At 37.8% G+C, this 25439-nt stretch overlaps 1 protein-coding gene across 3 annotated transcripts in view; it reads right to left on the minus strand.

Moving 5' to 3' along the window:
• The window catches only part of ARHGAP5 (Rho GTPase activating protein 5), a 72975-nt gene extending 52241 nt beyond the window's left edge, over positions 1–20734 (minus strand). The window contains exons 1-2 of one of the 3 annotated variants that reach the window (XR_012330004.1): positions 20562–20734; positions 4063–7950 (exon numbers count right to left, since the gene is read on the minus strand). Coding sequence is in view for 2 of the 3 variants with exons in the window: in XM_019924052.3 (XP_019779611.1) it covers positions 4063–7782 (3720 nt within the window). In the remaining variant the exon portion in view is untranslated. The remainder of the gene's footprint in view (positions 1–4062; positions 7951–20561) is intronic. The other 2 variants (XM_019924052.3, XM_019924051.3) reach the window with 2 other exon arrangements.
• Positions 20735–25439: the final 4705 nt, after the last annotated feature.

Genomic DNA, 25439 nt, shown 5'->3' on the forward strand with positions numbered 1-25439 from the left:
AGGAGACTAATCCAGCAAATGGGTCAAAGGACTATTCTGAAATACAGACAGAGTATACTGAGATATTTCAGGCCTGAAGCACACTATAATAGCATTTATTGAACACTGCTGTATGTCAGGCACTTGAGACACACAGTTCCAATTTCTACCACAATTCCAAGCGAAACATTATCATTCCTAATTTACAGGTGAGGGAATGAGCTAAGAAAAGGTAAGTGGTCTATTTTTACTCTCCCTACCTTTAAGGATCCTCTCTGCTCCTTGGCCATTCAACATTGGTCTAGGCTGTGTTAGGCACTCCTCTGTATTCACTCCCTAGGTCATTTCATCTACTGCCATCTCTACTTCATTGTCTCCTAAATACATATCTCCAACTCAGACCTCTTCTCTGAGGACCTATATATCTAACTGCCTATTTGATATCTCCACTTGAACTCTAAAAGTTTTCATTTCCATCCCTCCATTCCAAACCTGGCAAATTTCCAATGCTCTACGTCAGGAACAGCATCATCACTGATTAAGCCGCACAAGCTAGAAACCAAGGCGATATCTTTCCTATCTCTTTCATCATCTTTACTCTTCCCCCACATATGCAATACATTATCAAATCTTATGTATTTTAAGTATTTCTCAAATCCATCCCATTCTATCCATTGAAACCACTCTCCCTCCCCACTCCAACTATTCAAAGCTTTTATCATGATTCGCTTAGACTACTGTAAATGCCTACTGGTCTTCTGTATCACTCAACCCATACTCCATACAGAAACCCAGTGATTTCAGATCCACTAACTCTGTTAATTTCAATATACTCTTAGGCTAAATAACAAAAATTCCTAACAGTGCTAAAAAGGTCTGCATCTAGTCCCTAGCCTCAAATCTCTCCTTGTATTATTCTCTCCCATAGATCAGGTATCAGCAAATTATGGCCTAGGGGACCAATCCACCCTGCTGCCTGTTTTTAAAAATAGCCATACTGGGCTTCCCTGGTGGCGCAGCGGCTAAGAATCCACCTGCAGATGCAGGGGACATGGGTTCGTGCCCTGGCCTGGGAAGATCCCACATCCTGAGGAGCAACTAAGCCTCTGTGCCACAACCACTGAGCCTGCGCTCTAGAGCCCGCGTGCCTAGAGCCCGTGCTCTGCAACAAGAGAAGCCCTCGCTCACAACTAGAGAAAAGCCCGCACGCAGCAACAAAGACCCAACGCAGCCAAAAATAAATAAATAAATAAAAAGAAGCCATACTCATTCACTTACATGTTGTCCATGCCTGCTTTTTTTTTACAGCAGATCTGAGCAATTATAATACAGGAGGTATTACCTTCAAAGTCTCAAATATTTATTATCTTGCTCTTTACAGAAAGTTTGCCAACGACGGCTTCAGATCAATGACTAGCCACAGTGACCTCCTTTAAGAATATGCACATTCTATTCATTCAGCATTAAATATTCTTCCATCCACCCAACCACTCCCCTACTTAAGTCCAATTCATCTATCAGATCTGACAAAATGACAAGTCTCAGGGAAGCCTTTATTCACCCTGTAGACCAGTATATCCCAATTCAGATTAGCCACATTTCAAGTGTTCAACAGCCTCACATGGCTTGGAAGGACAGCTCCAAGTCAGAGGTCTGTGTATTTGGGAGCACTTTGTTCTGTTTTACTGGTAAATGTGCCTGTCTCTGAGCCAATAACACATTATGTTAAATACTAAAGTTTTACGTTATCTGATAGAATAAGCACATGTATCATCACCACTCTACCTCTGCCTTTCTTCTTCAGAAGTGTCCTGGCTATTAAATACTTGGTTTTACTATTTACTCTTCCATATTTGTATTAGAATCAGTGCAGAATTTCTTGAAAAATCTTTGACACTTTGAATGAAACAACACTGAATCTAGAGATAAGTCTGAACATCAATAACTTCTTTGTGATAAGCCATATTCATGGATAGGAAGGCAATAGTGACCCCATTTACTTAGATCTTCTTTAATGTCTTACAATAAAGTTTTATACTTTTCCACACGGAGGTTTGCACATGATGTTACAATTACTCCCAGGTACTTGATAATCTGCCATGCTTTTAAAAATGGTGTCTTCTCTGATTATTTTTTCTAGTTGTTTACTGCTGATGTATAGAGATGCAACGGACGATTACTGATCTTATATGGAGCTGTTTTGCTCTTTTATTAATACTAATAATTTATCTGTAGATCCCTTTTGGCTTTTACATAAGCAATCATATCATCAGCCAAGAGTGACAATTTTGTTTCTTCCTTTCCAATACTCATCCTTTTAATTTTTTTTCTTATCTTACTGCTTTAACTAGGATCTCTGTATAATACCAACTGGAAGTGGTGATGGTGTGTACATTCTGTCTTGTTCCTGGTTGAAAAGGGAATCCATTTCCCTAATTAGGATGATGCTTACTTGTTTGCATATTTATAGATACCTTTTCTCAAGTAAGTTCTCATCTGTTCATAATTTAGTAGCTTTCTCATTTATTAAATTTTATCAAGTGCTTTTTATATATATTGTTGGATTTTTTCTTTTGGTATTATACATTCACAATCCCTATGTAAAACCCTTAGGGTAAGATATTTTAGAATTCAGAAAATTTTAGTCATCATCCCTACTGTACAGTACAAAAAACGTGTATTAGGTAACAACCCCAACAAACTGTGGGTCAGTACCTGTATTCAAATACATTAACACACTTGCAGTGAACTATATGGATATTCACTCTAAATAAGACAATGCTTATATGTAGCCTCACACATTAGTTCAAGTCAGGTTTTCCCACCAAGAACAGGGTAAATCAGATTACACTGCCAAGTTCTAAACAAACTTTTGGTTTTCAGAGGTTACTGGATTTCAAAATTGCAGTTAAGGGTCTGTAGACCTGAACTTTATTTAGAATTTTTGCATGTGCACTCATAAGTAAAATGGGACTAAAATTTTCTTTTCTAATATTACCTGTGACTGGTTCTGGAATTAAGAATAGATAACTTCAGATAATGAATTAAAGAATGTATTCTCCTATTCTATTTTCTGGATTTGTAGAACACTGGAATGATCTGTTCCCTAAAAAGTCTCCTGTAAAATTACCTGGGCCTGGTATTTTTGTGGTAAGATGTAACTATTACTTCATAATTTATTTAATAGTTACAGGATTATTCTAAGCTTTCTTGTCAAGGAGTTTAACTTTGTTTAAACTTTCAAATTTGTTCACATAAAATTGTTGATAGTATTCTCTACTATCTTATTAATCTGATCTATCTGTAATTATATTCCCCTTTTCATTCTCAGGATTTATGCCTTCTCTTTTTATCTGATCAATCTTGCCAGATCTTTGTCTATAGTTTTCTAGTCTAAAAAACGTTAACCATCATCTGAGCCGACAGTGAGCTGTAATCTTTTTGCAACAGCAACATCAAAGATCACTGATCACCGTAACAAATATAATAATCTAAAAGTTTGGAATATTGCAAGAATTACCAAAATGTAACATGGAAGCAAGTAAGAAGTAAGCAAATGCTATTGGAAAAATGGTGCTGATGAAGACTTGCTTGTTGCAGGGTTGCTAGAAACCTTCAATTTGTAAAAAATGCAGTATCTGAGAAGCGCAAAAAGCAAAGCACAATAAAACAAGCTATGTCAATGTATCAAATTAATATTGCAAAATGGTAGATCAAAAGGGAAAAACAGACAAATGGGATGCTTATAGACAAACAGAAAAAAATGAACAAAATCACTTTATATCTGAGTTTCTGCAGAGAGAACACACATATTCAGCTAGAACTTTTATGCTGAAGAATGTGAAATCGAACTTCCACCCCAAATAAGATAAAGCTCAAGTAAATAAAATGTAATAAGTAACAAAAAATAATCTGCCCTCACAAAATACTCAGAAAATTTAAAAGAGCTGTCAATTATATTTACTGAATGACACAGGCAGCCTAAGTTCTCATTGATGTCAAATCCATTCTCTTAAAAAATAATTTTTTAAAAGTCAAAAGCAAACATCTTTAGAAACATTATGAACCATAAATTAAACTTACCTTTTTATCTTCTTTTACTTTGTGTGTTTTCTTCTTCATTTTCTTATCATCTAACTCCTGGTCTGAAGTGATTGCAGGATTATCAATACCACCTTTCCAAGTTTCAACAGGAGAAAGAAGTGGATCTTCTTCACTTCCACGATGTCTTCCTTTTCTTTTTGTTTTAGAAGTGGTGAAAGCTTCATCATCACTTGCATCTGAATGCGTTCTTCTGTAGTATGACTTGGCTTTACTAAATAGGGTTTTAGATTTGTATTTGTATTTTGAAGGTCTCCGTTCCCCATGACTTTTTGAGATTCTATCAGAAAATCCATTTTCCTCATCTCCTTGGGTGTTATTCACAAATGAGTTTCGAATTTTAATAATGCGATTCTGACTATCATCTGGGACAACATATATCTCATCAGAATAGCCCTTCTGTTTGAAAATTGTGTCAATGGGTTCTGAATAGTTATCTGAAGGATCCATATCTTCAGGATGTGCCAAAGGCACCCGGGAGGTCTGTTTTCTTGGATTTTTACCAATACCAGCTTCAATTGTTTTTAAAAGGTTTGGATCCAACTTTTTCACATTTGTCTTAGGTACAACTGGTTTAGGTTTAATAGGTGGAGGCACTTTATGGTTGCGTTCATGGTCATGACAGTTTGGTGTGCTGTGAATAGGATATTCATTTCCTTCCAAATCTAATCTATATCTGGAACGGTCACTAGGCGTTGGAAGCAACTGTACATCATCCCCAATTGGACTATAAGGAGGTGGTGCTTCTGTATCATCATCTGAATCAGGGTAGTTGTTATAGGGAAAACAGTCTCTGGGAGATGGCAGGAAAACATCTTCACTTTGATGGGTTGATTCCCTTGTATTATCAGATAAATAGGAATTTTCTATCATATTTTTTTTCTCTAGAACATCACTGAAAAACAGTGTAAACACCTCAGTTTGCCGATGATACTGAGATAAAGAATACAGTGCTGTAAATTTAGCAGTGATCTCAGTTGCAATGTGTTCTCCTTCAGTCATTAACTCTTTGATGGCTTCATTTTCAAAAAAGTCTGCTTGGCTGTCAGTAACTGCCACCAGCTGTACAGGAATGGTGTCCTGAACTTCTGACAGAAATGCTCGAAGCATTCCCATTGATGCTTTCCGTTTGGCAGAATAAACTAATATATACCCATGAACCAGTTCATCTTTCCTTACTCCAATTGAGGAATGGTATGATAATATTGTGATCTGTATTCGCCTCCTTTTTTCACCAATGATTTTATCAAGCATTAGGGAATTATTCTGTCCAGCTTGAGCAGCACTGCAAGAATGAGAATCAAGGAAGGGTGAAAGAATAAGATCCACACTAAATGGATCACCACACATGGCACACATGACAATTCTCAAGTCAGCTTCTGATACATCCTTATTGGTGGGAACTGGGCTCACCACATCTAAATTATGTTTAACTGATTCTAATACTCCTCTTAGAGCTTGCTTTATTTGGGTTTCATTAAATTTACGAGGATATGTACCAGCAGGTACATCTACAAAAGGACATTGTAACTTGTTTGCCAACTGTTGCCCTTGGTGCCTGAGAATTGGTAGATTCTTACTAATAGAATCTCTCTGATTAGCCAGAATTAATGTAAATGGAAGGTTAGCCATATACTTATCTTTTCTGATCTGAGAAGCTTCCGTTCTTATTTTTCCAATAAATTCCCCAATAAAATTCAGTGACTCAATGGAATTAAATACACAGAAGCACCCATGTGGTTTAAAGGCAGCAGTCCATAACTGACTCAAAAAGTAAGGCGACTTGGCATCAACAGGCCGAAGATCAAGTTCATAAATTTTTCCATCTAAGGCATACTCATCATCAGTGGATTGTGTCCTTATCTCATTTGCTAGTTCTTGGGAAAGGCCATCCTTCCCTAAAATGAAAAGGTTAACTTTATCTATATTGGTACTATCATGATACAACCGTAAGCGGCCATGATCCAACTGCAAAAGACTGCTGGCAAGTAACTGCTCTACTTTAATGTCTGTACAGTTTTGGCCACTAAGACATGTTTCTTTAGTGGGATGATAAACAAATCCTATATGCTTAAGTAGAAGAGACTCCCTATCAGGTGCAAGTTTCTGTAAAGCTTTGTATCTAGGTTCTTCACTCAAAACTGTATGAATTTCACTCATTTTATCTGAACTAGGTGTTGCATTAAGATCTAAATCATAAAAAAGTTCAGAATGTTCAAAAAGCATTTCCTGAAACTCTTCTTTGGCTTTTTCAACTATTTCTCGCTGATGCCTACCATACACCTCTTTGCTATCAGCCTCAGTGATATATTTGAAGGCTTCATCCTCCATAACAAAGCACATAACTTCCTCCCATGGCTGCCCAGGTGAAATAAACTGAATTTTTTCCAAAGTCTTCTTGAATTTTTCCTTCATTTCTCCTCTCCTCTTCTCTGATATTAGATGTTGTACATGGTTCTGATAGACTTTTTCAGCTTCTAAAGTGCTCAGGAGGTCAAATGGGATCCGTCTATCATTAATTTTGTCTATATGGTCAGTTTCATCCCAAGGTGTTTTTTCTAGCACCACAAAACATAACTGAAAATCTGCTCTCTTTTCCATTAACTTCAAAGCTTCTGACCAATTCAAATGTTCAATCTCTTCTAGGTTTGGCAAAAGAGTGTTAAAAGCTCTTGGTAAAGTATTTATATATTCTTCTCTTCTTTTTCTTATATGTTCCTGTTTAAGTTGTTCTATATGTTTTGAGAATGTATTTCTGGCCTTTCTTGTTCCCTCTAAGTTGATGTATTCCTCATAATCAGGATGATTTTTCAATTTGTTACTAACAGTTTTCCAAGTTGCATGATAATCTCTCACAGTCTGCACAAGTTTTTCAAACTTATCTGTTGCTGTGACAACAAGCTGTCTCTGCGTTTTATAAGCATCCAGATAGGGAATAATTTTAGGCTTGCCACGAGTTTTATCCAGCATTTGTACCAGTGCAGTGAAACACGTCTCAATGTTGACATTAAATCGTGCAGATGTTTCCACTACAAGAAGGTTCTTTTTGTTTGAAGCAAATGCCTGAACTTCTCTAAGATAATGATCCACACATTCATCACATTTAGTTGCTGCTATTATTACAGGTTTTTTTGATTTTGATAGTTGGACAAAAAGGTTATTTACAAATTTAAGTTGATCATCAAACTTCCTATTGCATCCCTGACTTACGTCAATGCACAATAAAAATCCATCTACATTGAGCTTCCCTTCAGGCATTTGCTTCTGTTCAAAGTCTTGCTCCAAGCCTAGCTGATCAGTGCAAATGTACATCAGTTTTTCTGCTGACTGCAATTTAGAGGCAGCTGCACGTTTTATATATGGTTGCAAATTCGTACTCCGATGAGGCAAGAAAGTCTGGTCATCAATGAACTCAGTTTGTTCAATGACATGAATTTTGCATTCTACTCCATCTTCACCACTTTGTGTTATGTCACCCCAGTACAAAAAATGATCATTGTTTACTACTCGTCCTCCAAAGTCAATGGTGCTAAGCACAGAAGTATGCTCTGGATAATATTCATCTGCTTTTGAGCGTACATATCTATTGCACAAACAAGACTTTCCAACTCCACAGTTACCTTTGTCTTTTTCAGTCCCAGAGAGTCCAACTACACTGATGGTATAGGATGGGGGGCGAGGCTCTTTGTTTTTTGCCATCATAACTCTCTTGTCATGTCTCTACATTCATAAAGATAACCAGATATACTTCTCATTCTGAAAATAAAATCATCTCAAAATACAGATCCCGAATTTCAGAACGATATTTGGTTCTTTGTATTTCCCTCATTTCTGTGCAGAAAGGTCTTCAAGATCTTATGGATCATCTTCCTAGAAAGAGAAAAAGGACAAATCTTAATCATGAATTACACATGTCGAATTATATACATATTAAAGATGTTCATAACAAAGCACCAGGCAAGTTAACAATGTTACATGTATTTTAAGAAATCACCAAAGACAGTTTATGATTTACTGTTATAAATGCAAGATGACCTCAAAATTTAAGGCAAATCTAACAACAAGAAAAACTAAATACAAATTTTAATGTGATCTTACAAACTTTAAAATAAAACCCTCTTAACCAAATGTGCATTTTGTTTCTACTTCTTCCTATGAGTTTGAGGAAACAACTAGTCTTTTCCCCTCCCTCAATTTTCCTGCCTTTTCTGACTGGAGGCTGGCTATGTTTGACGATAACTAAAACATACTAGTTGCGTGAACAACTCTCTCACAACTTTAAAAAACTATCTGCTTTCTGTAACATGGTTCCTCAAAACTTATTCCCTAAAATGGAATTTCATATGAATTTAGCAAGATTTTAGAATTAAAAAAAATTTTCAAGAAGTTTCAACATACTCCTGTGAAATCTATCAAAATTTATATCTAAAAGCAATTAAGGATATTCATATACTTAAACAAGGAAATATAAATGAACAGTTAATACAAATAATGACAGCATTTAACTAGATCAATGCTTCTCAAACGATCTAAGGACCTTTTATTTCATATCTGTAAGTCAATTTTTAAAAATACAATGAATGAATAGTTTAAAAAATCTAGGTCCCAGTTTCTTACTAGATTCAAGAGATACAAAATTACTGTCAAATAGTTTCTAAATGTTTTTGATTTCTGTATTTATTCCCTCTGAGTATTTACAAAGAGCTCAGAGATCACATTTTGAGTAGCACAAAGCTAAAGAATTTTACGATTATGTATTTGAGAAAATCTTTTAGAATTATTTGATATACCAACAACATCAAATAAACTTTAAGAATTGCATGTAATTTAATTTAGGTTATTTGTGTGGAAGCAATGAATCAGTCTCTTACGAAGGTATTATTTGGAGATTCTTCACATTCTTTTGAGGTTGAAGGAAAAGCAATACATCATCATTTCTACCACATCAAAATTTCACAAGGAAAATATCCAGTCATGTACATCAACATATGTGAAAATTATCTTCAATCCAGACAAAATAAAAGAATAAAAAGACCATGAGGAAAAAAATAAAGAACCACTACCTGCCCCCAATATGTGGCTTCTCCACTACCCTCAAAATTGCAAGTAAACATCTATTTAGGTTGTGCTGCACATCTGCTATACTAACAACTAATGGTAAAGAGAAATTATTCTTGAAATTTAAATTCTAATATTTCTAGTACAATAGTATTTTAAAATAAAATTTCAGATTTATTTTTGTATTCTCTAAGTTTATCCTATCAGCCTCAACCAAGTATTACTTTTAACAATATCAGCCATCTGATATTCAAGCAAAATGTTCATTGTCTTCAATTCGGTAATAAATAAAATATTGTCATGTTGAAGGAGCAACATAAGTAGTAGAACACCATGAGTAAATAGAACTGATTTCAAATTCAACTCCTAGTATTTACTAGTTTATGACAATAGTAAAGCCCTAAACCTCTTGAGACATGGTTCCCCCATCTATAAAATAGGGCTGCCTATCTATACAAATTTAAGAACTAATTTTTTCTTTAATGTTAAAGAAAATGTTTAATGTTAATCTTTAATGTTAAGTGCCTAGCAAAGAAAAAAATGCTTAATAAATACTAAGTTCTGTTTTTAAAATTTGATTCTTAGAACCAAGGAAGCTATTGAAGATTTATTAAAAATGATGTGATCAGACTGGTGACTTACAAATATTTATCTGGTAGCAGTATACACAATAACTAGCAGTATAAGAAAGTAGGGCAGTCCCACCCAATGCTCTTAACTCTCTTTCATTAAGTAAAAATTTTTACAAATCTTAACATGATCAAACTGAATATTTGCACTTAGCACCAAGTTTAACATTCTTTACCTAAACTGCATAAAAGAACAACTGGGCTACTTAATGGATATTTACTGAAAAGACAACAGTGAACTAACTGGATAACAAAGTTATAAACAGTGATAAAAAGGGAAATTAGTTTGTGAAAATAGCATAGTGATTCATAACTAACAATTAAGAAAAAAATTGAAAACACAGTGGAATACAAGGTCTATCTTTCTTTCTTACTAAGCAAGCAAAAAATTGCAGAAGATATCCTTTTAAATGTACATCAAAAGAAAACATAACCAGTGATTACTCTGGGGAATTTTTACATTAAACAGTACAAACACTAGAACTACATATAGCTCTTTATTAACTCTTTGGTAGACAAACATCTATTCTGAAAACTAAGAGCAATTCAAAGAAGTTTAAGACTATCCCCTGCTTTCCAGCTTAAGAGACACAAAGCTGTTAATAGAAAGGTAACAATACAACATCATATGGACCTGATTACTGCAGAAAAACTTCAACTACAAATCTAATCCTTGTCATAATGGTCACATCTTTGTTAATATTTTTTACATATACTTATCGAAACACATAAAAAGAATCATTCATGCTCTCCTAGAGCATAAACCTCAAAAGACTGAGATACTTTTCTATCTAAAGTTATGGAGTATAAGAGAAGAAATAAAAACACTATCACAAAATCAATTTTTAAAGTTTCAGAAAGAAAAAGGCCTTAAAAGTAAATGAAGATGAGTGGAGGCATGAAGTCTTCACGCTTTCATCAGTCATTGAAAACTGGAAAGCTTTTTATCTAACAGACAAAAAAAACCCCTCTATTATGTGTTTTTTTTTTTTTTGCGGTGCGAAGGCCACTCACCGCTGTGGTCTCTCCCGTTGCGGAGCACAGGCTCCGGACGCGCAGGCTCAGCGGCCATGGCTCATGGGACCAGCCGCTCCGCGGCATGTGGGATCTTCCCGGACCGGGGCACGAACCCGTGTCCCCTGCATCGGCAGGCGGACTCCCAACCACTGCGCCACCAGGGAAGCCCCTCTATTATACTGAGGATAATTTTTAATACTAAGGCTTCAACACATCCTAATTAATTTGTTAGTGGCAGTCTCTGAATTACAAATACTGAAGTTTAAATTAAAAATAAGGTAGCTTTGTGTGACATTTATGGTTAACAAACCAAATTTACAGTAAACTACCAATTAGACACAGTGAGGAACATCCATATTCTTTTTTCTAAGGATGCTCTCAAGCAGGCTACCTGCTGGTATTCTGAAGTCAGATCCAGAGTTTACGTCATGAGTCGCCATATAGTGATTTTCAAATTCTGGTGGGAAAATTCTTTCATCTAGAGGTGGGAAAGAACACTGGGCAAATAAATAGTTGCTCTCTCCAACTCTTCATCAGAGCAGTGTCTTCTTTATTTGATTTACAGGTTTATTTAACTCAGAAACTAAAGTTTATAAAAGTGTTTTCAGATTTTTTAAATGTTTCAGAAATCCTAGACCAGAAAAAAAAAAATTGTTGCCATCCTGCCCTCAAAAAGATTTTGCCATTTGTTTGAGTGAGTATGCTATTACCACCCCAAGGGAGAAAGACAGCTCTCATGAGATTGGCTGTAATAGGTTATAAAGAAATTTACTTTCAGACACTTGGATAGTTTATACATACATGAATTATCCACTGGCCCTCACTATCCAAGTCAAAACTGCCCTCATTAACTAACCAAGGTAATTTTTCTGCTGTGCTGAGAAAAAAAGAATGCCTTCTGTTTTTTTTTGTTTTGAGTTCCCACTAATAAGCTAATGGCCAATGTCTATAGGCAGCCTGTTTGATTTAATTTGAAAATTCCTTTCAAATATTTTTAATGGTAATATTTGACTATGTCAATCCAGACATATCTTTTCTATTTTTTTTTTTTTTTTTTTTTTTTGGCGGTACGCGGGCCTCTCACTGTTGTGGCCTCTCCCGTTGCAGAGCACAGGCTCCAGACGCACAGGCTCCGCGGCATGTGGGATCTTCCCAGACCGGGGCACGAACCCGTGTCCCCTGCATCGGCAGACGGACTCTCAACCACTGCGCCACCAGGGAAGCCCCTCTTTTCTATTTTTGACATAACTATTTTCATATAACTAAAAATACCTTGTTCTCTCTAACATCTACTATCATGCTGATTTTTGCTCATGGAAAAACCAAGATAAAAACAATGACCTACTCAAAGTTAGAGGGTTAAGATGAGTCTCTTGATGACCAATCTTTACTTTCTTAAGCAGTAGTGCTGCTTTTACTAGTTTGCAATCAGTTTCTCATCCTGCCTTTAAGACTACCCTATAAACTTTCACTTCAAGGAAATGTTTAGATTAAGCATCCTTACAGAAATTAATGACAATGTACAATTTTTGAGTGGAACTGTCCTACAGTTGTCTGCTGCAATGAAGCTACCTCTACAACTAAGTTTTCTGAGCAATTTTAAGCCATTCAAACGTAACGTGCTCCTTTTAATGGAGTTTTAATAACATGAAGTGGTTTTCTGCAAAAAAAAAAAATGTTTTTAAGTTCTATAAGGGATCTAGGAAACTGAAAAGATTCTTATTAATTCTGGACTTAAACTAAATTTTGTTTTGTACCTTTTCACAAAACTATTGCACTCAATCAATAAAAAGTATATTTTAAAAACTATTTTACACTTTTAAGTTACCATACTGTGTCAGGAAATTCTTGCTGGCCCTATCTTCAAAATACATCCAAAATTTATTGCTTTTCACTACCTTTATTGTTATAACTCTGATCTCATTCCACTGTCATCTCTGGCTCTGGATTATTCCAAAGGCTTCTAAACTAATTTCTCTGCTTCCACTCCTGCTCCCCTTCCCCCGTCTGTTCATAGAGCAGCCAGAGTAATTCTTTTAAAACTTAAGTCAGACCCTTCCTTTCTTTTGCTCAAAACTCTCCAGTGGCTCCTAAAAATAGAAGCCAAGTCCTTTCAATGGCTTTCTACAAGATCTACCTTCTCCAGCCCTACCTTACTCTCTGACCTACTCTCATACTATTCTCCCCATTCTCATTCTATTCCAGTCACAGTGAGAAACCCTGAACTGTTGCTCAGCAAGCCAAACATGTTCCTACCTTTGCACTTATTTTCCTAATACTCCCCAAATTCTCCTTTGCTTACCCTCCTAACTTACTATACAACTTACTTCTTTATTATCTGTCATTAACTCTATCCCTCTCCCTGCCCCACTCCAGGTTTAATAAAGATGCACAAAGGCACAAATCTGTTCATTCTATCATCTGGGCTCCCAAGAGCCCAGAACAGTCCTTCCCACCTAGTAGCTATTCAACAAATGCATGAATGCTAATAAATATTAAAATCAAATGTTCTTAAATCTTCGGTTAAAAAAAAAAAAGTAAAGCATGTTAGGTTTACTAAATAGGTGCCATGATTTACTAATCTAAAAGATTTTCTAAAGCTACTTATGGATAAAATATACATCTATTCAAGGTCCCAAAATTTTTTGTCAAAAATTAAGCCATCAGAATAAAGACTAACTATAATCTATAATACTGTACAGGCATACCTCGGAGATATTGCAGGTTTGGTTGCAGACCACCAAAAGAAAGGAAGTATCACAATAACGTACCACCACAAGAAAGCAAGTATCACAATAACATAAGTCACATGAATTTTTTGGTTTCTCAGTGCATATGAAAGTTATGTTTACACTATACTGTAGTCTACTAAGTGTTCAGTACCATTATGTCTAAAAAAACAATGTACATACCTTAACTAAAAAATAATGCTGTTGGAAAAATGGTGTCTATAGACTTGCTTTACACAGGGTTGCCAAAAACCTTGAATGAGCAAAAAAACAGTATCTGTGAAGCGTAATAAAATGTATGCCTGTATTCAGCCAGAATAATCATCTAACTTTTATTTTTGACACCTAAAAATTTTTTTAAATCACAACTATTTACTACAGAAAACATTTCAAAGACCTAATTATGCAGAAGCAGCTCTGTAATTATGTGCTCCATCTTCTTTAAGTCAAATAGAGAAAATATCCCTTAAATAAACAAATATTCAAGACAGAAGCAGATCCAAGCCCAAAGGTGATCATATATTCCACAATCTTAGGTAAACTTATCGAGAACAGTTTGAGAATAAAAACATCAACTGTATACTAAAAGATGAATATGGCATAATATTGCCTTAAAATATACTTTTCTTAATGTTGCTAATTCTCAATGATAAATATATGCCATAAAAATTAGAAGAGGAAATGGAAAAGTCATTTTAACATATAAAAGATAGCTAAGTAAACAATGTTAACACCTGTAGGAGAGTCAATCATATTCCATGTTTTCTTTGACCAAGGTCTGTACCACATAAGCACACTATCTTAAGGGTGAAAGGAATGCTAAAGTCATCATTCCTATGAATTAGTCTTTATTGAAGCATATCTTGGTAAGATTCAGGATAAACTGTTAGGATGGAGATTTTGTTTTGTTTTTTACCATATTCCTAGCACTCAGATCAGTGCCTGACACACAGTGGGTGCTCAAGTATTTGATGACTGAATGAATCAATCTCCAGACTCGGATCCCAAACCACTGGACAATCTGGAGGTCATATTCGCAGTCACAATTAACAAAATCACACACTATTATGGGTCCATAGGTTTAGCACAGCAGAATATTCTAATATAAAAAGTCCAGTATTTTTTCCAAGATCTTTAGTCTGCTCATTAACAAATTATGGGTTTATAAACATTAAGCCTGAAGGGTACCTTCCAGAAGGGTCTCAGTAGGCAGTACTCTTGAGATCTCCCCAAAACCTACTCAGCAAAGGTAATTCTGCTTTTATCCATTTTTATCTTTTGATATTTCAAGGATTTATTGTTTGAAAAAGTTTCATTGCAGAAAATATTTGAAAAGCAATGATGTAAACTACTCCCTAGATAAACTGCCTATCCTGTTTTTAATCCACACTTTCCTCTAACAACATGTTGCCTCTGAGGACATGGTGTCAAAGTTATTCTAAACTCTTCCTAGTCCATTTCCTTATTCTGTGATGAAAACAGAAGAACCAACAGTAACCTCATTTACATCAACCTATGTAAGCAACCCATTAAGTACATACTGTGCTTAGCTACTATTTGCTTAGCTTTATGTCAGAAGTTTTGAGGGTACAAAGGTATGTACAGGGAAGTCCACTAAGCCAGGCTATGAATATGCTCCCTTCCAGGGTCTGAGTCCTTTCTTCTCACTTTGAAGAACTGAAAAGCAGGGGGAAAGGGCATAATTTAACGTTTGTTATTGTAATGCTACACAGGAGGGAAAACAAACTGTATTAAGTTTAACAATATTCTTAATTATGGGAACATTAAGTGGTCAAATAAGAATCTCAAAAAGGGGTATAGACTAAAAAGGAGGTATGGATTTTTTTTAAAAGGCTGAAAAACACTTTCCCCACTATTTTTAAGAAGCTTTATATATAGTACCATAGCTGAGGAGTCATAGGCAGTGTGCTATACTATGGAACTGATAAATGTAACAGGAATTCAAAGAAATGAAAAATCAGTACATATTGGTATAGGTCAGGGCTTGGAAAACTTTTTCTGTAAAAGGCCAGACAGTAAATATTACAGCCATAGACAATACTTACAAAAATGATCACTGGTTATTTATGGACAATGAAATTTGAATTCCATATAATTTTCACATATATCAAAATATTATTCTTTTAACTGTTTCCTCAACCATTTCAAAATGTAAAAAGCCATTAAATGAAAACAGGCAGCAGGCTGGATTTGGCCCAGAGGCTATAATCTGCAGACCCCTGCAACAGATTAAAGGATCTGAGTAAACTCTGAAAACAGACTGGATTTGGATTTTAAAAAGAAGTCCTTCCTGGTGTGTGATTAGGGTGGAGTGGTTGAGCACAGCTGCCATGTTGGAAAGTAGAAACTTATTTCTTATTTATTTCTGAAGATATAAGATCTATGGAAGGTCTTCAAGGGCAAACGTGAGTTAGACTTTGTAATGAGCAATAAGAAGCCATTCCAGATTAGACGTAGAATACAAAACTGGATTTGGTAGGGCACAATGCCCAAGAGATGTACATATACTAGAGGCTTGAAAGCACCTGAACTATCACAGAACTGAAAACAGCAGTCCAAGACAAAGATCTTGGTGACTGGCTGCTAGATAAAAGAAATAAAAACAAATGAGTCAATGTTTCTTAAAGAAAAACTAATCAGTCCCAGCAACAGATGGTGCTATCACTTGAGTTTCAGGTAACAGTATTACCAAGACAAATGAAAATACAGAAATGAAATGAGGCAAAGTCAAGATCAGTAACATCAATTTCAAGATCATAAACTTTAGAAAATTATTTAAGAGGCCATTTGATTTAATACTCTTTTTAACAAGTATCCAAAGAGTTACAAACTTACAGAGAAGAGTAGAAATCTGTATCTCAGTTTCCCAGATCATAGGAATGTTAATTTTCTACCTTCTCTTTAGTAATCAACCAAAGTAAAAATAAAGGAGCAAATAAAAAGAGATACATTATCCTGACTCTGGAAAGGCAAGTATAGAAAGAAACGTAAAATACTGGATCACAATATTGGATCACTAGGAAGAAAAAAAACAAACTATATACCTTAACAGAAGCCAAAGAATGAGTTTTCCAAGGCTGTTTGACAATGCCAAATATAATAACAAGGACAGTGATGAAGATGTAATTTGTTTATTTCCCGATTACTCCTCCTATTAACCTTGTGTTAACACTTTTCCCCAATCCTTCAATTTGGCTCACAACATACAAACTGATGCTCTTACATTTTTACCTTATATTTTCTCCTCACCTGTCAATTTATCCACACTTCCCCTGTGCTTTGGGTCCACAGTGTCATTAACTTAAATGTTTTTCTCACTCATTCCAATCCTAGGCAACTTGCAAATGACATCTCCTTTATCTAAATTCCTTTACACCAATTTTTAAATCAATAGGTACTACCTTGTATATGGCTCTTCTACTCTACTTCTAACTGGCATTTAACTATTCCTAAATTGTCAAGCTCACTCCCCACCAAAGCTTTTAAGGGAGCAATATTTTATATTTCCTTGTATCACTCACAGTGCCTAGTTGCTCAATAAAATACTGGTCAGGGATAATAAAATAGACTAAATCTAATACGAAGATAGAAAAATAAAAATTCACCTTTCCATTAACTCTTCATGATGAAAAGCTTGAGAATCTAACCAAATGGAACGTACCAGTCATATTTTAACCCTAAAACTACAAAGTTATGCATAATTTTTTCCCAACAGTCTAATTCTAAGGAGTAAAACACACAGACATGACCAAATATTAACAACCTACTTTATCTGACTGCAAATCTAAGGAATTGTGGACAGTCAACCTCCAAAATACAGTGAAAAAACAAAAACCTTTTTTGTCTCTCTTACATTCAAACTCCTATTTGCAGTCAAAACATCCAAATTCAAATGCTTCTTCTGCAAAGGTTTCCCAAAGAGGCCCTGACAGAAACAGTGGTTCTCTTTTCCGCATCTCTTAGTACTTGTAACTATTTATTCCTGGTAAAGTTACTACTAACTTATCTTGGTACCCCCAAGGCCAGGCATATAATAAGTGCCAAAAAAGATAATCTGAACTAATGAATACAAATTGGAGGCTTTCAAAAAATTCCTAATGCAGATGATTTCTTTTTTCAAAGGAATTTTTATATTTAAGTATTGATACAATACACTTAATAGACAAAAATAAAGGCTGCCCTGGTTTTGAAGGGTGGGGTATCAGAGGAAGTCTCAAGACATCCAGCAAAAATCCATAAGGGATCCAAGGAACAGAATTTGAAAACCAATTAAAGTTCATACTTAAAATTCTTAGTACTGAACTATTTTTTCTTAATTTTCCGAGTTTGAGAAAATTATCAACAACCTTCATGTAAACAAATAGGAGCTTGATTACTCAAGTCACCAAATAATGGATCACTTCATAAAGTTTCTTCACAGTTCTTTAAAAAGCCGAATTCCCTTGGTGTACTTCAAATGTATTTTACAAACATCCTTTAGGAACATAAGACATTACTAAAACAGAACACTATACAGCGTTTCTTGAGTGAACTATATTACCTGTATCCTTCCTTGGTGGGCAAAGAAACAATTAGCCCAAATAAAGTTTTAAAAATAATATCTATGGAAACTGAAGTTGTGAAAATTAAAGCATTCTGTAGTTATCAAGAAAATCTCTATTATGCCATTTCATATTTAAGAAGTGAATACTAAAGGCAACACTTACCTTAAGTCCTGCTAATGATGAAAAAGTAAAAGTTTAGTAAGCTCTTCTTGAGAAATAATTTTTTCAATTTAAAAGTGAGTTACAAAACTATTATTCTAAGCTGTGCCACAACTTCAATTCCAAAAAAAGAATGCAAGTACAGTATTTTATTCCTTAAAAAATCTTAACTTTCAAGGTCAAAATAATTTTCTCCGAAAGAGCAAGTGTGCAGATTTAAATCTGCCTTTCAAACATAAAAAGATGGGGGTGGGGGCATGGTTTGAAAACATTTAGGATAAGTACCATGTGACAGAAGTAAGATATTAATTTTGCAATACAATTTCTAAATGGCTAATTTAAATGTGGGGGAGGGGTGCTAAAAAATTGATAAAGATATCAGATTCTGTGACAATTCTTTCTCATATCAAAGTGTAACACACCCCATTCCCCAGGGTGTGTTAACAATATTAACGTACAAAGAATGGTAAAATAAGACATGCTGAGGTGGGTTAAAAAAAAATGTAGCCTACACATGACAACCAAATCGACTGTTATCTAGTCACCTGTATTGCTCTAATTTTTGCTTTAAGTCCATCTGATCAATAGTGCTATTTCTTGAAAGTTAAATGCACAGGTATTCCCAGCTTTTCAGTCATGTATGTGTAGTCATATGCTCCAAGGCCTATAAAAGTTTTTGGTGATCTGCATTTACCAGCCTCTTCCTCTGATCTATCGATACTACAGATACAAGAAATGTGAGTCAATTACAAAGAACACATGAAAAAGCCAAAAATGAGAAAGCAATTTAAAATGGAAGCAAAACCTTAATCTGGAAACTGTCTAGCAGGTTACCTATATGGTCAGTATGTCTATCTAAAAATACTAAGAGTACAGTTTTATCACATTAAAGTCAAATAAACTGGAATTGACAGCAAAACACTTCCAAACACAATTTATTAACGTATCTTACTTAACTAAATATTTTTCTTAAGAGTTGAATCTAGATCACATTTTTGTTAAAAGAACCATCTTAAATGGAGACTTAGAGAAATATGCCCTGAAATGAAGGAGAACAGCAATGTAAATAAACACTCCCTAATATACTATTCAAATTGAATACTGGTTTTGGATTTAAGTGGAGTCGACAAACCCCGCCCCCCCAACACCTGTAGAAGACAGCATAAGCAAAAATCAGTAAATATAGCGATGCATTTCACTGTTTTATACCTGAACACTTTTTAAAGAATGATGTCGTTTCCTACCAATCACAAAGGCAAATGCAAATTATCGTTGGGAATTTAAAGTTAAAAACGCGCGTACACACCATCTGCATGCCTATTTTGGCCTAAATTTAGAACATTTAAATTCCCATATATTCAGCATGGGCCCAGACTGGAGCTTCTCCCCTACAACTTTCTCGAAATTTTACTAAACGTCCTGATAGTTTGCCTTGACTTCCGAGCACCTTTCAGCCTCAGCTGCACCCAGAGCGTCCACCTCACTTGCATTTCTAGTAACGCTGGAGAGGGAGGGTGTGAAGGAGTGAGTGTATTTATGTGTGGATAAGTGCGCGCGCGCTCCCGCGCAGCTCCCCACCCCCACCCCGATACTTTTCTTTAGTGGAAACAGGGAGAATCTAGAGGTTATTCTAGCGAGAACTCAGTATCAAAGGCTCACCCAGTCGCAGTCAACCCTTAGGACTCTTGTGTTTTGGTTGCGCAGCGCAACTTCTCATATCCTACCCTGAGCTTTAGGAGCAGACGGGAAATTGGTGAACAGAACCCAGGGAGGAGTGGGGGAGCTAGGGGAAAAAAGTGAAAGGGCCGATCCCCCAGAAAGACGCTCAAGTTTGCAACGAGGACTGTGTCTCCGCGAATATGCGCCCACCCCCTCTCCCCCTTCCAGGTGGAACTCGTTAACAGCAGCCACCCGGGCAACAGACACGGCCACCTTCCTCCCCCACGCACCATCCGAGACCAGAGCAAGTGAGGGCGGCGGGCGAGGTCGGACACCCGGCGGGGCCCGCGCGATCCCCGGCCGCCACCAGGCCTCCGCCGACCCCTGCCCCGTCACCTGTGGAGAAAGCGCCCCCCACCCCCACGGCCTCTCTGCCCTTCACGCCGCCCGTATCCTCCCCGCGGCAACCGCTCCCCGCCCCGGCCTGCAAGGACCGAGCGCGGCGCCAGGCTCCCCTCGGCGGCTGCGGGGCCCCAGCCCCTTGAACTGGTTACAACCGGCGGCGGCGACCGAGCGGGACAGAGGGCAGCGGGCGGCTGGAGGGTCCCCGGCGGGGAGGGGGCGAGCCGGCAGGCCCGAAGGAGCAGGGAGTCGCAAGGTCCTACCTAACACCGTCGGTCTCCTCCATCTCCTCCTCAACGGCAGCGGTCCCGGCGGTGGCGGCGGCAGCGACATTCCTGGGGAGCGCTCCCGCCGCCGCCTCCTCCTCCACTCTCTGCTCGTCTCTCTTCCCCGGCGCGCTCACCGTGCGCCGCGTCCCTTCAGCCACCTCCCCCCGCCCTCCCCAACACACACGCCCCGAAACCTCAAGCCCTACGGCTCCCGCGGACGGGTAACCCACCCTCCCTCCCTCCCTCCCCGCCACCAGCGGCGGCCCCGTCCCTCCCCCCTTCCCCAGCGCCCGCCGCCGCGCCGGGCTCAGTAATGGCGGCCACTCGGGCTCCCTCGCGCTGACGGATCTCTCCCTCTCTCCCGAACTTTACCTCAGCATCTCTCCCGGCGCGCACCGCCGGAACGCACGCGCGCGCGCGCGCTGCCACACACACGGCCGGGGGCGGAGCGGCGGCGCAGCCTCGACGGGGCGCGCGCGCGCGCAGCCACAGCGCCCTCCCCACAATCCCCCGCCCCCGCCGCCCTCACCTCGCGACGCCTCCCGCGCCGCGAGCCCGGCTGGGCCACGCCCCTGCCCTCGTCTCCCGGGAGCCTGAGAAGGCGCGAGCTCCCGAGAAGGAGGGAGGGAGCGAGCGCGCGGGGCCGCGTCCTCGCTCGCGTCCCGGCTCCCCCATTGGCTTCTGCCCCTCCCCCTTCTTCCACCGCCCCTCCCACCCATTGGTTCCCTCTCTTACTCCATTCCTTCTCACCTTTTCCCTTTTACCCATTGGCGTGAGTGTTTTTCCTCTGCTTTCCCCTTTCTCCGTATTCTGCTCCTCCTCCGTCCCATCCTCCACGCTTTAGAAGCTGCAGACCATGCCGCCCTGAGCACGGTCGTCTCCAAACCTTTCCTGCTTTCTCCCTTTCCTTCTGTTCCGGTTTCTGGCCGTAACTGAGAGCAAACCACAATACTGAAAAGGAACCTGATATTGTGTTAGCCGCAAAACATCGCATGGGCACTGAATGATTCTCGATAAATCAGCCTACGGTCTCAGAGCGTTAATGAATTCAAGAGATGAAAATATGCGCCCAAGCTCGTTCTCAGGGACATACTTGCCTGCATGCTCTTGTGTGTGCAGCCAGTTTTCTGCCTGGGATCGCTGGCCAACTACAGACATCACCCGCCCGGGACCTGGTGCCATACTCACCCAGAAGGGAAAACTCCATGGGAGCAAGAAGAATCCATTTCGCCGTCGACACCGCACAAGGACGGAGGCAGGCCCTCGGTTTAGTCCGTTCTTATGGAAGTTGAGCGAGATGCCAAGACATGGGGCGGATTTTGGGGTAGCCCAGAAGACCCCTGCTCACACCACTACCAGCCCAACCTTAGGAACCATCGGCCACCCGGCTTTTATTACACTGCCTTAAATATATTCAATATTTTTTGAGACTTGTGGAAATCTCACAAGTTTGGGGGTACACTGAGCTTTCGGTGTATCTCTCATCTGGGCATTGGCATTGAATGGTGGAGAAAGGACGGTGGAAGAATGCCTTTTCTTTTACCATTGAAGAAACTGAGGTCTTGTGATTTTCCCAAGGTCATCAGAATCCGTCTTACACAGAGGTCTTAAAATAGCTGCCAGCAGATGAAAGAATGAATGAGCGAAAACATAAATCTACCCCAATTTGTTGTTAAGTTTAAAAGAAAGAAGTAATGTGGAGGAGAATTTCTCTTTGGGGATAGATTTCCTGCATTGAAAACAGTTTGTCATCAGTAAAGTTAACATATAAAAAAAAAAAAGTCTTTTAAATTCAAATTATTCTGTATTTCTTATGTTACATAAGGTACTGAAGTTAGCCAAGGTTGCTTTTTAGTGTTATAATGATGCAGCTGCTTCCAGCCAGAAGTACGTTTCCGGTCTGTCAGTAAAGAAAAACAAAAACTGCCTTTTGGTAAAAATCTGTTAGAAAATATTTGTCAGTAAATCTGTCACAATATTCCAGCAGAAATTCTGTTCATTTCTTCCACACCCCTACCCCTCTATTCTCCATATTTCTCTAAGGTAAACTTAATAGACAAAAACAGAAGGGATGTTTAATTTCTCTAGATGTCTCTTGCTCCCTAAGTTTAAAAAGGTGTGACTAAAATTACTCCAGTCACTCCCTCGCATCTGAATGGTACCAGATAAGTAAGGTACATAGGTACTTATTTCTTTCAGTTACAAACTATGGGCAGGGAAAAAGGACACTAAAGAAAACTTGCAATGAAAGAAAATACAGAGAAAAGGAAGAAAAAAGAGGAGAGGAGGAAATTTCGGAGAGTGGATCCATCAACACATGGTACTAATGCCTTACATAGCCACACCACTTGTATAGGTTGGAAAGTTCATGCATTTAAGTGCATTTTTTGACCTTTGTACTAAAAGTCCTTAAAAGTACAAGAAGCCAATTCAAAGCCATAATTTTGAGGTTGAAATGTTAAGTACTATAGGGTGTCCTAAAGATATTTTAAAAATTATTTCCTAAATAATCAGAAATTTCATAACCATGGACATGTATCAATATAAACCAAAGTCAAATCAGGGCTTTTAAACATGTTACTTTCTTTACATAATACTGTTTTCTTTAAAACAGGACATGATACTGAAGAGTCAGGACATAATACTGGAGGAAAAAAAGGACTTTTGAAATCTCATTTTCTCATAACGAAGACACCAGAAAGTGTAGGGGGAAAAAAGTCATGGTTTTCGAAAGATAATTTTCATAGCTGGCATTGTTTTTACTTCTTAGTCCTCCTGCATCATCCATCTTGATTTAAGGGGTCTGGAACTTTACAACTTTGCTCCTTATTAATACTAATATACTGGTAAACTGCTTAATAACTAACAAATTTGTATCATTTTTATGTTAGTACCTGCCTCCTCTCAAAAAAGAAAGCATACAGTTTTCTGTACACATAAAAATCTGAAAATAGGAATTGGGGGCAAAAGTTCTAGGGTTAAAAATGCTTACATATATACAAATAAAAGGCAATAAACAGCAGAAAATAAAACCCAAGGACAACATGGCATGTTTTAAAACTGATCAGGAACGATGCGTTCAGAGAAATTGCTTTAAACACCAACATTCCCCACCGAAAACAAAAACTTTGAGAAAATAAGTAATTTATCATTTACACACACACACACACACACACGAGAGAGAGAGAGAGAGAGAGAGAGAGAGAGAGAGAGAGAGAGAGAGAGAGGGAGAGAGAGAGAGAGAGAGAGAGAGAGAGAGAGAGAGAAGAGAGAGAGGAAATATTACCAACCCCTCTCAGATCAACTACTCTTCTTATCTTAAAAAAAATTTAAGCATTTGTTCTGCTGTACTGGATAATTAAATTCACCTGAAGCTTTGTTCTTCATTTACTTTTTAAAAATTAGCAGAATAAGATTTCAGTCAGGTATTTTAGGTTTTTAGTTTAAATATTCTCCACAAGTTTCTAGTTCTTTAACACAGCCTAATAAAGTATTAATATGCATGGTCTTTTTAGGATCAAAAGAGATGACAGCCATAAAAAATGTTATCAAAACTCTACCTTCTACCATCAGTGGTAACACTACACACCATATTGAGATGTTTGATGTCATTTGGCTTCAATAAACTTACCCTATAGAAGCAGGTACACCCCCTGCTGGAAATCTCTGATCATAACTACTTTGGCTTTTGTAGGCTGAACCAAGAGCATAGGAAAAGCCAAATAAAGGGCCTTTCCATTCATAACAAAATTGACCCATACTTTTTGCCTGTCTGACATAAGACAGGCTTTTGGAGAACAAACTATCTCAGAATATCAACCTGATTACAGACAAAATACCCAAAGAAGTTGGAGAATAACAAAGGCAAATAACTAAATAACCAAAGCATGGTAATGTTGTTTCTTGCCTAATTTCCTATAGAATGTCACAACTCATTTCCATACTCCACCTAATCCCCACCTTCTCCCTAGACTTTTCTCTTTCTCTGTATCTCATACAGTTAGGGCTATTAGAAGGAAGGAAGGCAGAGTAAGATGGAGTGTTTCTCCCACTAGCAGGCAAATACCAATAACTAATGACCACAATATAACCATAGTAGCCATTTGCTGAGTTGAGGTGCTGAAAAGCTTTCTCCAAATTTGTTTTATGGCTACCAATGATATTTTCAGCATGAAGAAAAGGTGCTAATTATGTCTTGGCTGTTACCATAGAAAATATTTTGACAAGAGTTAAGGTAATTGAGAGCATGGGACTGGAACAGTAGGAAAGTAATGCATTGACCTTCCTGGCATTTTGTTCCACAGAACCTTGTTCTGTTGATTTTTCAGAATTGTATTTTCAGACTGAAATCCCAAAGATGGTATCAGAGTCTAGTTTCAAAATGTCATGTTCATGCTGCTCTGGTTCTCAGACATAACTGAAAGAGTGAAATCAGAGCTCTAGTTTTGACTAATTAGTATTTTATAAAGATTATTTGTAATGCAGACTCCTTTTAAAGGAATAACCAGCACAAATACTTTAATTAGACAAAAATCTTCAAGTTATTTCCTCTCACAAAAGGAGGTAATGTTGGACCATCTGGACCCTCCATTGAGTTTTCATGAAAGATCGCAGCTTGAATTTAATCAACCCCAGTAAGGTTAACCCCGTAAAGATAAAAAATAACTGCAAAGGTTGCTAACTGAATTCTCTCTTTGAGATTGTTGGCACTATAATTTGTAAATCATTACAATGGGAAACAGGAACTTGTATTGCTTGACTATTTAACCATACACATAATTTTTGTGAATATCCCTTATTCCCACTCTCTTTAGGCCAAATTTAGATTGCGAGCCCCTCTAGGTAGGAATCACAAATGAATGTTTGGACCTA

Source organism: Tursiops truncatus, chromosome 2 (genome assembly GCF_011762595.2).
Source record: "Tursiops truncatus isolate mTurTru1 chromosome 2, mTurTru1.mat.Y, whole genome shotgun sequence".
Classification (NCBI taxonomy): domain Eukaryota; kingdom Metazoa; phylum Chordata; class Mammalia; order Artiodactyla; family Delphinidae; genus Tursiops; species Tursiops truncatus.